At 37.0% G+C, this 16,313-nt stretch overlaps 1 protein-coding gene across 8 annotated transcripts in view; it reads right to left on the bottom strand.

Moving 5' to 3' along the window:
• MCTP1 (multiple C2 and transmembrane domain containing 1) overlaps positions 1 to 16,313 on the bottom strand; it is a 539,003-nt gene that overhangs the window by 353,745 nt on the left and 168,945 nt on the right. Inside the window, exon 1 of one of the 8 annotated variants that reach the window (XM_047778308.1) lies at positions 4,652 to 4,905. The exons of the other annotated variants lie outside the window; for them this stretch is intronic. Within the exon in view, the coding sequence (XP_047634264.1) occupies positions 4,652 to 4,708 (57 nt within the window). The 5' untranslated portion in view covers positions 4,709 to 4,905. Of the gene's footprint in view, positions 1 to 4,651; positions 4,906 to 16,313 lie in introns of those variants that run through there. 8 annotated transcript variants of the gene reach the window in all.

The raw sequence follows: 16,313 nt of genomic DNA on the forward strand, positions 1-16,313 counted from the left end.
AACCTCTATATGTTGCAGGTTTGGCCCTAAAAAGCAAAAGAAAGAAGAAGAAGAAGAAACAGTGCTTCCTTTCATCACACTCCTAACAGCCTAGGGCTCTGTCTCTGAGACCACATACTACCCCACTGCACTTAGTTCAGCAACATTTTTAAAGATTCTTACCTATTTATCTCACATGTTTTCCTTTATCTTGCAATGTAGTTCTTGAATCAAAGCAAACATGAATTTTATTTGAAATCAGGGTTAGATGTGTTCATAAGATAGAATGATGTTAAATTCCACTTACTTATTGGAACTGTAAGCTGGAGCACAGGAAATGAAGGTAGTATATATCTTTCACAAGAATTACGTTTTTTAATTAAAGGAAATGGTGACCATATTTTGAGTTCTTGGGAGTAAAATATAACCTTTATTAATATCACTAACACAAAAATCCTTTTAATTAACGTGTCTCTAATGTTAGTGTTAAGGGGATTTAAAGAAAATTTTTCTTTTTGAACCTAATGTGTTCATTAGTATAGTAGGATATATGCCATTAACTTTTGTAAATATGAAGTCATCTTTCACCCATCTCATATCTCGCAGTATTCTGTAAATATAAAATAGCCAGATCAATTCTAACAGAAGTGGTTGGACGCTCCTTTGCTATTTAAATTTTCCTAATCTCTTTTAAAGGGTAAGATTTTAGGGAATCTCTTTTTTGAAACCATTTTTTTTTTTTTCCAGCTGCACACATGGCATATGGAAGTTCAAGAGCCAGGGGTTAAATTGGACCTGCAGCTGTAGGCCTACGCCACAGCCATTAGCAACACCACATCCAACCTGCATCTGCAACCTAGGCCAGCTTTCAGCAATGCCAAATCTTTAACCAACTAAGCGAGGCCAGGAATCGAACTCACATCCTCACTGAGACTATGTCAGGTTCTTAACCTTCTGAGACTCAACAGGAATGCCTCTAACCATTTTCAACAAACATGAAAACAATCTACTGTACTACCTACAATTTTAAAAGCTACCATTCATTATGCACGTTTATAATTATGATTCAATTCCCCGGAATAAGGACTTGGACTCTTCTACAGTGGCAGTAGCTAAGAGATAGCAAGAGTTAGATGCTACAGTTTGATAATCACTCCACAAATCCATGTTCCATTAAACTAGATCCAAAGAGAATCCTCAGCCCATGAAACCCGTAGATGTGGCAATATTTCTTCCGTGAAACATTCTCCAGGGGTACAATTTCTGATAAGGACGTTTATCAATATTTGAAAAACGGTATTTATTTATTTTTTTAAATCCTTAAAGGTAGAACTCAAGAAAGTCTTCTGATCAAGTTCTACCTAACTGGGGAGACAAAAAAGACCTAAGATTTAGGTTTTTGATTCAGATAGTAGCTGAGAGCAGCTTCCTTAATCTTTTTGGACCTTAATTCCCTTCTTTGTAAAATGAGACAGTGACGGGAGTTCTTGTCATGGCACAGCGGAAACAAATCCGACTAGGAACCATGAGGTTGCGGGTTCCACCCCTGGCCTCGCTCAGTGGGTTAAGGATCTGGTGTTGCCGTGAGCTTCGGTCTAGGTCACAGACGCGGCTCAAATCTGGCATTGCTGTGGCTGTGGCATAGGCTGGCAGCAACAGCTTCAATTAGATGCCTAGCCTGGGAACCTCCATATGCCGCAGGTGCCGACCTGAAAAAGACAAAAAAATTATAATAATAATAAAAAAAATAAAATAAAATGAGAAGGTGAGAGATGACCACTAACTCCCTTCCAAGCCTACAATTCTGTATCTTTTACCTTGTGATAATGCTATTTGTAAGCTCTGTGCAGTTCATAAGCACTCTCACACAACACTCTCATGTGATCCTCATAACTGATTTGCAGAAGTAGGTGGGCGATTTATCGCTACTTATTTTTCCCAATGAGTATGCTGCTTTTGATATCCAGTGGGATTCACGAGAGACCCTAGGATCTAAAGTATAACCCAGAAAGATTGAGTCTTCAGGTGTCAGTAAAACAATTTCTTCCTATTCTGTCATTCCTCAATACGAACCCTTCAAAACCTTACTTAAAATATTTAAAAAGGAAAAAAATGTCATATTATGTGCTTCTGCTGCTGCAGCCCCTAATTGTGGAAAAGCCTGTAGATTTTAGGTTAAAAATAAAATGTAATTGCAACCTGATAAATATATTTTGAGTGAGGATCAGTTTCTCCAGCTATTTGAAATTATCAAACAGCACTGAGGCTTAAGTAGAATGGGATTTTCATTTTTATTTTTGGAGCTTACCTTGGCATAATATTTTTATATAAGCTGGAAATTAACAAGTAAAATATTTTACAAAAAGGAGGAAACAGAGCCCCTCACTACTAAAAAGAAGTATTCTGAATCCAGAGTGGAATTCTGAGTATCTCCGATGCCTTGTCAGCACTTTTACTCCAGGACACACAAACGATTTCTCAAAAATATGTAGAAAACTTTACAATTAATAAAACACCACAACAGATGTGATATTTCACCTTAGCAACAATTTTCTAAGAAAGATAAGTTTGTCCCAAAAATCTTCCAATTATTCTTCACCTCGGAGGTCAAAGGATTTCCTGAATAATTGAAATCTAAAAGGTTATCTAGACTTATTTTTGCCATTGTATCTAACCTCTTTCTGACCTCTTTCTTCATCAAAACCATTATGAGAGATGAGAAACAGAAACAGTACAGTATTTGCATTTGCTCACTTTCCTTCCCTCTCTCAGGCCATTATCTACACCTTCTGGAAGTGCAAAGCAGGAAAATAACCAAAGGATGGGGAACACAGGGAGGTAGGGGGAGAAACAAAAACCTAATCAGATAATTACCAGCTGGCTGTACAATGTCATAAATAATTGTCTGTATTTGACACAGAGCATATTATAAAAACTTGGTTTTACAACACTTTATCAGTCTGAGCTTTCATTCATAACAACCATTTGGATGGCTATTTTTAATTCATAATTAATCTGAAACAGAACAAATTACACTAAGACATGGTTTTGTCTTGGTGAAGATATATTACACTATCTTTTTATTGACATTTAATAATTCACATATAGTATAAGGAAAAAGTCTCAAGCAGAACACTTAACCAGCCAGAATAGCTCCTCCCCTGCTCAGGCAAAAAAGCAGAGTTTGATACATATCAAGCATAAGGATGTTCTATTTATAACATCTTGTATTCTCATATTTTGGGGTATGTGTCTTTTTGCTACACAAGATCCCAAAGGCTCTCAGAATGCTAAGTCATTTTCTTTAAAGTTTTTCTTCTCTAATACAGAACACTGCCTTCAAATACGTTTGGAAGTTGAACAAATTTTAATGTTCCCTTCAAGGAAGAGGAAAACTATATGCCTTCCCTTCAGTCTGCAAAAACTTGAGTTACTGAATATATATCTAATGGAAAGTAATTTCCATACTGTAGTTAAAATCTGGCAATTTTGTAATGAGTATAATTTTGAATTGAAATGAAACAATTTCTAAGCATGATAGTGGGTCAATTAAGAAGATAAAGTATTCTAATGCCAACTGTCATTAAACATACAAAATCCCCTCAACTCATCAATGTCTCACAAATTCACAGCATAGCTCTCAAAATCAAACTAACATTTCCTACCTCAAAAGAATTCAAAAGCCTTAAATATGAGTGTTAAAAGTGATGTGACATCAGGCACACCTTTACCTCTGATTGATGTCATTTCTTTAATCAATAAAAAGCCAGGACAACATTCACATATTCTACCTCAACCTTTCCCCAGCAAGCTTCAAGGATTTGAAAAGTAAACTTCCTATTCACTACTCTGTCCACAGATTTCTCCATCCATACAATTTACATGAGTGTCTCTGACAACAGCTGAGGAACTGGACTTGTGATAAACTCATACGCATTTTGAAGCAAATCAATTAAGAAGTTTAATATATGATGGCCTTTCACTTAAACAAAAAGCCAAATACGAAAGGGCAAGAGGCTCGCTACTTTTCAACTTTCTAAAATTATTAAGACCACTTTTTGTTTTTAATGGAGACATATAGTTGTTGAGTTACAATTATTTAGAATAAAATCCAAGCGTAATCATATGAATTTTATGCACATTTCACTTTTAGCCAAGATAACAGAGTAGCAAAAAGAAGAACACTACTTATTTCTTAAAAAAAAAAAAAATAAATAAAACAATATAAGCTATTACAGTGTTTCCACACCTCAGGCACTTTATTTTTCATTCAAAACTATCACACAAGTAATACCAATCTATTAAATCAAGCATCTCACAAACAGACTGTATCATAAATTTAAAATTACTTGTCTTGGGATAGGACACAATGAAAGATAATATGACAAAAAGAATGTGTATATATATATATACACACACACACATATATATGCATATATACTATATGTATATGACTGGGTCACTTTGCTGTACATTAGAAATTGGTACAACACTGTATATCAACTATACTTTAACAAAAAAAAGCAGATAAATAAAAAAATAAAACTACTTGCATGAGAATTCACTACTACCCTGCGAGGAGGCATTTTCTGGGTCAGGATCATATAATCCAACTTCCACATTAATTCAAGGCTGCCACAATACAATCAGTACACCAAAATAGGACACTTACCTTATTATAAATAACTGGCAAATTACAGGCACTTTTCAGCTTGCAGCTATCTAGCATAGTTGATTAGAAAGAAACAAAACATCTTTCACTCCAGTTATAGAACTGCATCTTCAGCCCTGGCTTTCTTGACTGAAGCCCTGGCAAGAGAAGCTGTTCTCCCAGGGCGAGTAGCAGCCTCTCCACAGAGAGCACTTGCTGCTCTGAACTGCAGCCACAGAGAGCACTTGCTGCTCTGAACTGCAGCCACTTAGAATGAAAGTAAGAGGAACCCGTGATGTTTAAATACCATTGCTTCACATTCACAGGATATGACTCAACTCCCTCTCAAACCAGTAGGGATAGAGTTTTCCCTTGCAAAACTGTTAGATTACATAACAAATATCCCATTTGGGGGCCTAAAATGTTTACAAACTAACACTGAAGATTTTCACCTGCCAAAGCAGACGTGCATTTTTTAGTCATTAACTTCCTCCCTGTGGCAGAAGCCGCAAGCAGAAATTCGAGTCATAACGTGGCACAAAGAAAAACTCCTCTGCTTGCTCTGTGCTGTGAATTAATGCAACGTTATTAAATGGAGTGAACTTGTCCACATCCCTCCGACAGAGATAAAAAAGAGGCACCCTAAAGTTACCAATATTCCATCAGGGCAAACAGTGTAGGATAAAACCATTTTAACATGCAAGAGGTAGCAATGGCACAAAACAATAGAATCTTCTTCACTAAGTAGATTATGGAAAGAGATCTTTGAGGTTTGCTGTCGCTGATTCCCACAGAAATCCTGTCCTACGCTGTCATTACCTGTGAAGCTAGCTCTGCCTACCTCTCCAGCTCAGAGCCCTCTTTATCTGTTCTGTAAGCCTTTCTAAAGGAACATGACTAATGACACAACGCCTCTAGTAAATGAGACAGTTTTCTGTGCTTTTTCCACCACCCAATACCTCTTAACTCTGAGCTGTATTAAGCTTGATCACACATGACATTATTATATTTGGACGTCTCAGTCAATATATCATAGACTCAGCTCCTTGGAGAAAAATCTACTACGTAAATTCAATCGCCATCACCATCATCAAAAACAAAAAGATGACAAAACCCATGTCAGTCATAGTAAATAGCCTGAAACTATCTAGACCAGGACCGTTCAGTAGAAAGATGAGGTGAGCCTCATATGGTATTCTAAACATTTCAATAGTCACATTAAAAAAAGGAAAAAGAAAAATGTAAACAATTTTAAATAATGTTTACCCTAACATGCCTAAAAATTATCATTTCCACCTATAATCAATATAAAATTAATTAAATATTTTATATTTTTTGTGCTTCCTGGAGAGCTAATGTATATTTTCCATTTAGGGTACATTTCAATTTGAATTAGTTACAATTGCGTACTCAATGGCCGTACATGGCTAGTGGCTACCATATTGCACAACACTGGCCTAGAGTTTAGGATTCATTTTTAGTCTTCAGGTTGCAAATGTTCTCTTCTCAGAGAGGGCTTCCCTTACCATCTCATCTGAAATGAGTCTCTCCGGTGACTTTTCATCTCATGAGCCTTTGTATTTCCTTCATAGTCCAGGCATCACAGCTTGGACTTCTCTTCTTCATTCATTTATTTATTTATCTATAGTCTGTGGCCCTTAATAAGAATGTAAGAAACCTGAGGAAAGGGATCTTATTGTAGTAAATACTTTATACCCAGCCCCTGGCATGGGGATCAGTCCATAGCAGTATTTAATAAACACTTTAATAAATGAATAAATAAGACATAGCATTTGTACTGTAGATTGGCAAATACTAGAGTATTAAGAAACGTGTAAGACTAGGTAGCTATCATGTCATTGGTATGATCTGTCATTATCATTGAGTGTTTAGCAAATCCATTGGGTAACACTTTCCTGAATGGAAAAATTATCTTTCTCATGTTAATAGTCCGCAATCAGTAACATACTTTCTTTTCATAAACAATATTATATATAAACAACAGACTTGTTACACTACTCTAGCAAAAACTTGGAAAGATACTTGGATAAGAACACTTTGCTCCTTATGACATAAATCTGTATACCCTTGGTATATCTATTTATCTCCTCACAAAAACATAAATTATCTGTAAGACATCTGTAGGGACAACAATATATTTGCTTGAGTGGCATATGTGCCTCCTCCTTCTGCTATCGTAATCCTAATTTTTATCTAGCAAATCACACACTCTTCCCTCACTCTCAGTCCATGTGCTTTACATCATGCTGCCATGGCCCCAGAAGTAGCCAGGTGACCAAGGCCTGACCAATTAGGGTAAAATATCCACAGAGCTGTAGTGTTAGAGTCAAGGATGGGCCCATGAACCACTCAGGTCCAATGTGAGCTGATCCCTATACTTATGCTGATATTGCGAGAGAGGTTGTTGAATTTGTAGAACGTAAGCCTAGAACTGCTCATTGACATATTTGCTACCACATGAAGTGAGATTGCCTGAACATGAGGCCAACCAAGAATAAAACAAAATCAATGATGAGAAAGGCAGATTCTGGACAACAGTATTGCAGTTCCTAGATCTGGCCAGTTGCTAAGTCTCATCTGCCCTCTGCTGTAATGATGGATGCACTAGAATATTCACTACAATTTTTTTGTGTGTGTAGTGAAAAACAGGAAACTGCACAATGGGCCATGAATAGTAGAAGGGTTAACTAAATAATGAGTTAACTATACTAAAGGATATTATGCAGCTAATAATAAAAAAAAAAACAGGCTAGCTAGATACCAAAGCTCCCTAAAAGATGTTAAATGGAAATAACATGTTGCAGAAAAATACATTATCTCAGGGATGGGTACATAAATTTTTATATACAAAGTCATAGAAAAGGATCTGGATGGCTGCACACCAATTGCAGACAAGTGGTTATGCCTGGCAAAGAGATTTGAAATAAAAATAAAATGTGGGACAAAGAGGGCCAATCATTTTGCTTAGTTTATTACCTCTTGAATATATCTCATAAAATGAAAATAAATGTGTGTATTCCTTAGGGAATCTGGTAAGAACACTACTCTTTAAAATAATTTATTTCCCTTTTGTTCTACGTTATTCTCACTGTAAGTAGACTACTCTTATTTACCTGTTTTTTAAAACAATGAAACAGAAATAAAGCGTTCTCTCTGCCCCACTTTTTCCATTCTCTACTGGCCCAAATTCATGTATTATCTAATTTTTCAATCTGGCTAAAACATATGCCAAGATAGAGACAAAGACAGGACAGAGAGAGATAAAGACAGGACAGAGAGATAGGAACAGACGAAAAGCTACATTAGAATCTCCAGTGTACCTTGTAAGATGGGCCAAAATCTTTGATGTTTTTTCTTGGCCTCCTGAAAGCTCTTTTACTGACTTCCTAAAAATACAGCTTGGATTTATTCAATTGTCGATATATCAATAGCCCAATACTTACAATGACACGCTTTATATTAATTTAGTCTTGGATCAGAGTAAATGAACTGGCTTGATATCAGCACACTGAAAAACTTCTGCTGTCTGAATTGGGCACAAATGCTTTCCTAATTAACAGAAAATCTAAACTTTTGTTGCTTTTTTAGCTTGATCTAGGCCTCAAGAATCTTCATATTGTCTTAGGTACCACCTTATGCATTTGTATTTCCCTAGGTTTCCACTGTATTCTCTCCTTAAAATTTACCCATCTAAAGACGCTCAGACCTGAGACAGGAATCAAGGTCCTTGTGATGTTTATTAGCAAAGCCCATCAGAATTGGCATTTACATGGTGCTGACACACTGATGTGTATGGCCAAGCAGTGATTAGTACTATTTTACTTTCAAAGCCTACATATCCTGATAACATAAACCTCCTACAGAGACTGTTGACTTTCTCCTTCTACTATCCTTGCCTCTTAAACCTTAACATTATGCCAAATTTACTTCAGATTTGCTGGAAGAAATAAAACATTCCAGATATGACTGAGGCCCCCATATATCCCTGCCTAGCCCATCTTCTTCCTTTCTCTCCTAAGATAAAGATTCTATAGAATTATCTTTTATCATTCCTATGTATCTTTTTATATTTTTATTAAATGTGTTTATCCATAAACAAGATATTGATTTGCATGTTTTGAACTTCATAAAACAGTATCATGGTATATAGATACTTTATTTTTGTGCATAGCATTAGCTTGAGATTTTATGTACTTCCACATAGATTATTCTTTTTAACTTCTATATAGTATTATAACTTATGTATCCATTTTCTGGTTGATGGATTTATCATATTTTAGTTATTAATTTATACCTATTATTAAACTACTCTAATTCTTTTTTTTTCTTTTGTCTTTTTGTCTTTTCTAGCACCGCACCTGCAGCATATAGAAGTTCCCAGGCTAGGGGTCTAATCAGAGCTGTAGCTGCTGGCCTACGCCAGAGCCACAACTCGGGATCCGAGCCAAGTCTGCAACCTACACCACAGCTCATGGCAATGCTGGATCCTTAACCCACTGAGCGAGGCCAGGAATGGAACCCTCAACCTCATGGTTCCTAGTCAGATTCGTTAACCACTGAGCCATGACGGGAACTCCCAAAACTACTCTAACTCTTGTACATGTGCAAGAATTTCTCTAAAGATGGGTAACTGGGGACGGAATTGTACCGTCATAGGATATGCACAGCTGCACCTTTACTGGAAATGGCCAAACTGGATCCCAACATAATTACACTAATCTACAATTCAATCAGCCATGTATGACGGCTTTTGTTATACTAGATTCTTACAATCTCCATAGTGTTGATATTCCAGACTCCAAAATATCAAGAATCTTGATATTATAGACTGACATTTTTGCCTTTTGTTTGTGACTGATATAGAATCTAAGTGTCTTTTTTGGGGGGGTCTTTTGTCTTTTTAGGGCTGCACCCATGGCATATGGAGATTCCCAGGCTAGGGGTCTAATTGGAGCTGTAGCTGCCGTCCACAGCCACAGCCACAGCCATGCTAGATCCAAGTCATGTCTGCACCCTACACCACAGCTCATGGCAATGCTGAATCCTCAACCCACTGAGCAAGGCCAGGGATCAAACCAGCAACCTCATGGTTCCTAGTTGGATTTGTTTCCGCTGTGCCATGATGGGAACTCTGAATCTAAGTGTCTCAATTTTGTTTTCTCTGATTATTACTGAAGTTGAGCATCTTATCTAATTACTGGCCTTTTTCCTATTGGGTTGTTTTTCTTTTACTTTTTGGGGTGAAGGTCTTTATATATTACAGTTCAAATGCTTTGTCCATAATGTGAGTTACAGATGTCAACCTTCAGTGTGTGGTTTGTTTTATCACTGTTTACAATATCTTTCACTATTCATTATTTTTAAATTTGTGGGGTTTTTTAGTTTAAGACTTTTTTTCAGTTATTTATCCCTATTTCTTGAGTCAAAAATACAGTGAAAATTAAATGTTCTTCAGTCATTATTCCTGCAGCATTCCCAACAATAATGTCACATTGCATACCTGGAGGAGATCTGAGAAACACTCCTATTTCCAATAGGCAATTTAGTTCATCAAATACTGAGTACCTGCTACATGCCCCACACTATGTTCAGGGGCATATATATGAAGCAATTCATATAATCAAGAATATAGATTTTTTTTTGTCTTTTTAGGGGCCCACCCAGTGCATATGGAGTTTCCCAGAGCTAGAGGTCAAATCAGAGCTGTAGCTGCTGGCCTACGCCACAGCCACGCCAGATCCGAGACATGTCTGCAACCTACACTACAACTCAGGGCAATTTTGGATCCTTAACCACTGAACAAGGCCAGGGATCATACCTGTGTCCTCATGGTTACTAGTCAGATTCATTTCTGCTAAACCACAATGGGGACTCCAAGAATATAGATTCTAACTGAGGAAAAAACTTGCAAGCAGATGATGATGATGATGAAATGGAGAAATACTTCTACACCAGAGATTGTGCTAATTCATTATTTAATTTAATGGTAATTTAACTAACATGGAGTAAATGTTACACACATACATACACAAACACGTATATACGTATACATACATACACACAAGATGCTGTTGGAAATAGGAGTTCCCGTCATGGCTCAGTGGAAACGAATTTGACTAGCATCCATGAGGATGCAGGTTCGATCCCTGGCCTCACTCAATGGGTTAAGCATCCAACTTTGCCATGAACTGTGGTGTAGGTCACTGACGTGGCTCAGATCCCGCGTTGCTATGGCTGTGGTGTAGGCCAGGGGCTACAGCTCCAATTCAACCTGGCAGCCCTAAAAAAACCAAAAAAAAAAAAATGCCATGGAAACAGAGAGAAGAGAATATATTCTTACCTTGCACCCCAAAGATCAGTCAAAGTATTAAGTAGTCAAGTTTGAGGCAGTACAGGCCTGTGATATATAGAAAGATCCATAACTGACATTTATCTTTTCTCAAGCAAATCTGTTTCCCAAATAGATCACTTATAAATTCATCCTAATTCATTTAGAAGATTAATAGGAATTAAGGGGCAGGTTATTCATTGGGGAAAAAATGCTTCCTTAGGAAACAAATCCATTTTTACAATCAGTAATCCAATTACATAATGACATTTTCTTTATTTATCAAAGTTAAAGAAAAAAAAAAAAAAAGCTAATAGTTCCTAGGAGTCACAACAAATGGCAAATCATCCTGTATCTAATTATTAAAAATCTGTAATATTGAAGTCAAAAATAAGCTCCTATTCCTTAAAGAAATTCCATGGTAAACACATTTGAAAACAAAATATCCATTTTTATTGCTTTCGTATATAAAGTTCCTGTTATGTTTCTTTCAGGGTAGGTACTCTTTAGAGGAGCCATTCGAAAATACAGACTATGAGAGCACTCATACTCTTCACCCAGGGAGAAGACTCTTGAGCTAAAAATAGAGAAGGGCAACCAGCAGCACCACTCATTTCCTGAGGAAAGATTATGAATATCCCACTTCCTTGAAGCTATGAGCTTTACACTTCAGTCTTCTATCACTGTAATCTTCTAGGACTTACAAACTCAAATGTGTTTGCAATTTGTCACTTGGGGGTGACAATAAAATGAATGTGGAAATAAGACTGCCATTTGAAAATTAACCTTTGAGGAGTTCCCGTCATGTCTCAGTTGTAACAAACCTGACTAGGATCCATGAGGATTCGGGTTCAGCTCCTGGCCTTGCTCAGGGGGTTAAGAATCTGGCATTGCTGTGAGCTGCGGTGTAGGTTGCAGACGCAGCACAATCTGGTGTGGCTGCAGCTGTGGCATAAGTTGTCAGGTGCAGCTCCAATTTGACCCCTCACCTGGGAATTTCCAGATGCTGCAATTAAAGCCATTAAAAGAAATTAACCTTTGAAATATTTGCATTTGGAGTGGCATAAGCAATGAGATCCTACTGTATAGCATAAGGAACTATACCCAGTCACTTGTGATAGAACACAATGGAGGATAATGTGAGAAAAAGAATATTTATGTATAGGAACAACTGGGTCACTTTGCTGTACAGCAGAATTGACAGAACACTGTAAATCAACCATAATAAAAAATAAAAATCTTTAAAAAAGAAATAAAAACATAGTCATTAGAGCATACAGATAAATGAAGGCAAGTTTAATTGTCAGAATGATGCAAACTCAAATGTCTAGAGGCATTTACATTACCAGCAGGTAATGCAGATGATTGTCATGGGCCTGGTGGAGACCATGGTGAACTCATGAAAAGTCTTCAAACCTCATCTATAAGGGACAGTCTCTACTCAGCTCCAGAGAACTGACCTCATGTGGGAAGGGCCCAGGAAGGCCAGATCTCTGGACTTACAAGTTCTTCCAATTTTTCTGGTTAGGTGAATACTCCTGATTTTTATTTTTATTTATTTTTTTCAATGAATTTATTACATTTATAGTTGTACAATGATCAACACAATCCAATTTTATAGGATTTCCATCCCACAACCCCAGTGCATTCCCCCAACCCCCAAACTGTACCATATGGTTTTGATGATTGTTGCTTTGTAGTATAGTGTGAAGTCAAGGAGCCTGATTCCTCCAGCTCCATTTTTCTTTTTCAGGATATCTTTGGCTATTCTGGGTCTTTTGTGCTTCAAAAAAAAATTTAAAATATGTTCAAGTTCTGTGAAAAATGTCCTTGGTAATTTGATAGGGATTGCATTGAATCTGTAGATTGCCTTGGGTAATATAGTCATTTTGATAATATTAATTCTTCCATTCCAAGAGCATGGTATGTCTTTCCATCTATTTGTGTCATCTTTGACTCAAAGACGACTCCTGATTTTTAAATCTTAGCCTCTACACAGGATAAAAACAAACTCAAGATTTTGAAAGCCAGATGTACATATGGGACAGCCAGCCTTGGATCCTTAAGCATGACAATAATCTGACAAAACACACTGACTCCGCCAATAGAAAGATATAGTCCAGACAAGAAAGATGTACAAAGCAATCTCAGAAGCAAGCCTAGGCCATGTCCATTCAAATGCTGGGAACTAGTACTCTGTAATGGTGGCATGTCTCTTCTCACTGAGAATTTGCCTCTAAGTCCCATTAAACCCATGAATCCAGGAACAAACTGTCCTCTGATTCAATGCTCACCAAGATGCTTCCTGATTAGAATTTGATATCCTGTTTGCATGACTTCAGGGAGAACTTGCTGGAAACTTGAGGGACTTGAGGAGAACTCAGCAGCTATGTCTCCCATTATAAATTAATGAGTTGGCAGCCTGATTAGTGAGGCAGTCTGTCTATAGGCACAAAATGGGCTGGGTGGGAACATGAGCCACCAGGCCCCAGCAATTTCACTTCTCATTGTAAATGGAAACATTGGCATTCTGATTCTGTGCATTAGTCATATGAGCTTTTTAATATGAGCCCAATTCTTGGGGAGAGATGAGCTCTGAAACCGCTGACAAGTATTGTTTCTGAGCCCACAAGGCTTTGGGCCAGTCTATGGATAGTGGTAAATTCCCTAACACATGTCCACACTACAAGACCTCCTTGGGAGCCTAAGTAATTTTATCTTACAACCTCATCTACCCTGATTCTGGCACCATAGCCATACCTTTCAAAGAATCCCTATCTGGTTCTATGAAGGTCTAGAAATGACCTAGAGGTGTGAAGTGAATAATCAAAGAGAAAACCTAATGAACACGGACAGAATGCCCACAGAAATGAAAATATATAGTTGTAATCACTGGCACTAGGAAGCAGATATTGTGCCATGTGCTTGCTATAGACAATCACATTTAATCCTCAGAAACTGTGTGAAGCAAGTAATATTTCTGGCAATTATACAATTTTACATAGGCTTGAGGAGGCTTAAGGAGGTTAAGTAATTTATACTGAGGCTTGAGGAGGTTAAGTAACTTGACCACATTTACATAGCTAACACGTTGTGGAGTTGGGATTAGAATCTACATCCTAAAACACAATGCTCTGTTGTCTGTGTACTTCATTTCACTTCATTGTTTTTAACACCAAACATGCACTGTGTACTTATTATATGCCACGTACTATTCTAAGTACTTTCCCAATATTAAATAATTTCTTCCTCATAATAACCTTACAAAATGGGCAATAAAATATTCCTATTCTGATAAGGAAACAGAGAAAAGAGACGTTAAACCACTAGCTCAAGACTATAGAGTTAGCAGGTGGCATAACCAGGATTCAAGCACAGGCAATCTGCACCAGAGGCATGGCTTCACTCTTAAGCTACTCTTACTATGTTCCCTTGAAGGAAATGATGAAGATTCCAATTTTAAATGTTCATTTCTACACTGCTATTAAGAGCAATTTTTCAGGAGAGTGGACAGAAACAGAACAGAAAAGATTTATGACGTATCATTTCTCCTTATTATATACCAGCTAGAAAAACGTCAATTCTTCTATATTTAAGAAATGTGGAGAAAGTAATCACCATAAAATATTGCAGGTCTAGATATAATTATTCTTAGGAGATATATCCAAGGAGGGCAACAAATTTAATTCTATACCTTTTTTTCCTCACTTCTACAGAGGAAATTAAAGGAATATTTTTTATTCTGCATTTATAAATCCTGGGAAGTGAAGATTAGAATACTTTTGAGAAATCTAAGAAGAAGAAAATAATTTAGAGTTTAATTTAAAGGTCATTTTCTCTTAGAAGCCAAGCAAGTTTAATTTCAGAATAAAAGTGCATTGAAAAAATGAAATCAATGTGGATACCTCCTACTTTAAACCTAACTTTCTGTTAAACTTAAAGTGGAACTTTAAGATCCATAAATTTCTGACTTTTATTAAAAATAATACTTTGGAATTGATTTGGTAAAAATAACACCTTCTGACTCATGTAAGTGTGAAAGGAAATTTTCTACTTAAATAGTGAGAAAAGAGCTTCAGTGGTACCTTAAACAATCCAACTTATACCCTCTCAATCAGGATTAAAAAATTAACTCTATCCTGACTTCAGAAGATCTCCTTAAGTGCTAGGTCTGTTTTGTTCCCCTATCGTCTCTGCTGTTTGATTTAAGTTCACAAACTCTTTTCATAACCTGTCATCTTGGGAGAGAGAACATGCTTCTAACCAGCTCATAAACTGGCACTCAACAAAGACGGACAACACCTACAATCTTTTCTTTTAGCTCTCAATTCTCCAAAACAGTCCAACTATCTTTGCTTACACAATTCAAGAAGTTTGGTCATAGAAACATAGCTTATTCCCCTAGCAGTACTGCTTCCCAAGTTTTATACCTCTTAGAATTCTCAGCACAGCTTGCTCTCAGGCTCCTCTCCTAGAACCCTTTTATATTTCTCTTCTCATTCTCTTGCTACCGTCATTCTTGCTTGCATTGTCTTCATTTCATAAAACAATTTTAGGAATTTTAAAGTAATTTTTCAGGTTATATTGCATGGTTGTTAAAAGAGTGGGTTTTAAAAACCTAACTATACCATCAGGCCAGCACCAGCCCCAGGACACCTTTCCCACCTCACCCCCACTCCCAGAAGTAGTGGAGTCAGATACAGTGGGATCTGGTTCTGCCCTCTAGCAGATCAGCAGCCACTGCATGAGGCAGTCTTGGCAGCCAAAAAGGGTAGGAGCCAGCCCTGCCTTCCAGCACACAGTAGGTCAACTCTGACACCACAGAAGGGCCCTTGCAGCCTGCATGGTGTTGCATATTAAAAAAACTAAAACCATATAGTTCTGTTGACCAGGGTGGGGTGTGCAACCAGGCCCCATAACATTTCTCCTACATAAGGATGCTTCTCCAAGATTGGGAAAAGTAACTTATCTACCTAATACATCGAAATAAATCTGAGGATAAAGCAGAGAATCAGGCAAAACAGAGAGGGGGATATGCTCCAAATGAAGTATTTAGACAAGACCTTAGAAAAAAATTAAATGGAGATAAAAAATCTGTTTAATAAAGAATTCCAGCTAATCATCACAAGGATGCTCAACAACCTCAGGAGAAGAGATGAAAACAGTGAGAAATTTAACCAAAAAATAGAAAATATAAAGAAGATCCAAACAGAGCTGAAGAACACAGTAACTTAAAAAAAATACACTAGAAGGAATCAACAATAAATTAGCTGATATAGAAGAATCAATCATTGAACTAGAAGACTGAGTACTGGAAATAATCCAAGCTGAATA

Source organism: Phacochoerus africanus, chromosome 4 (genome assembly GCF_016906955.1).
Source record: "Phacochoerus africanus isolate WHEZ1 chromosome 4, ROS_Pafr_v1, whole genome shotgun sequence".
Lineage (NCBI taxonomy): Eukaryota > Metazoa > Chordata > Mammalia > Artiodactyla > Suidae > Phacochoerus > Phacochoerus africanus.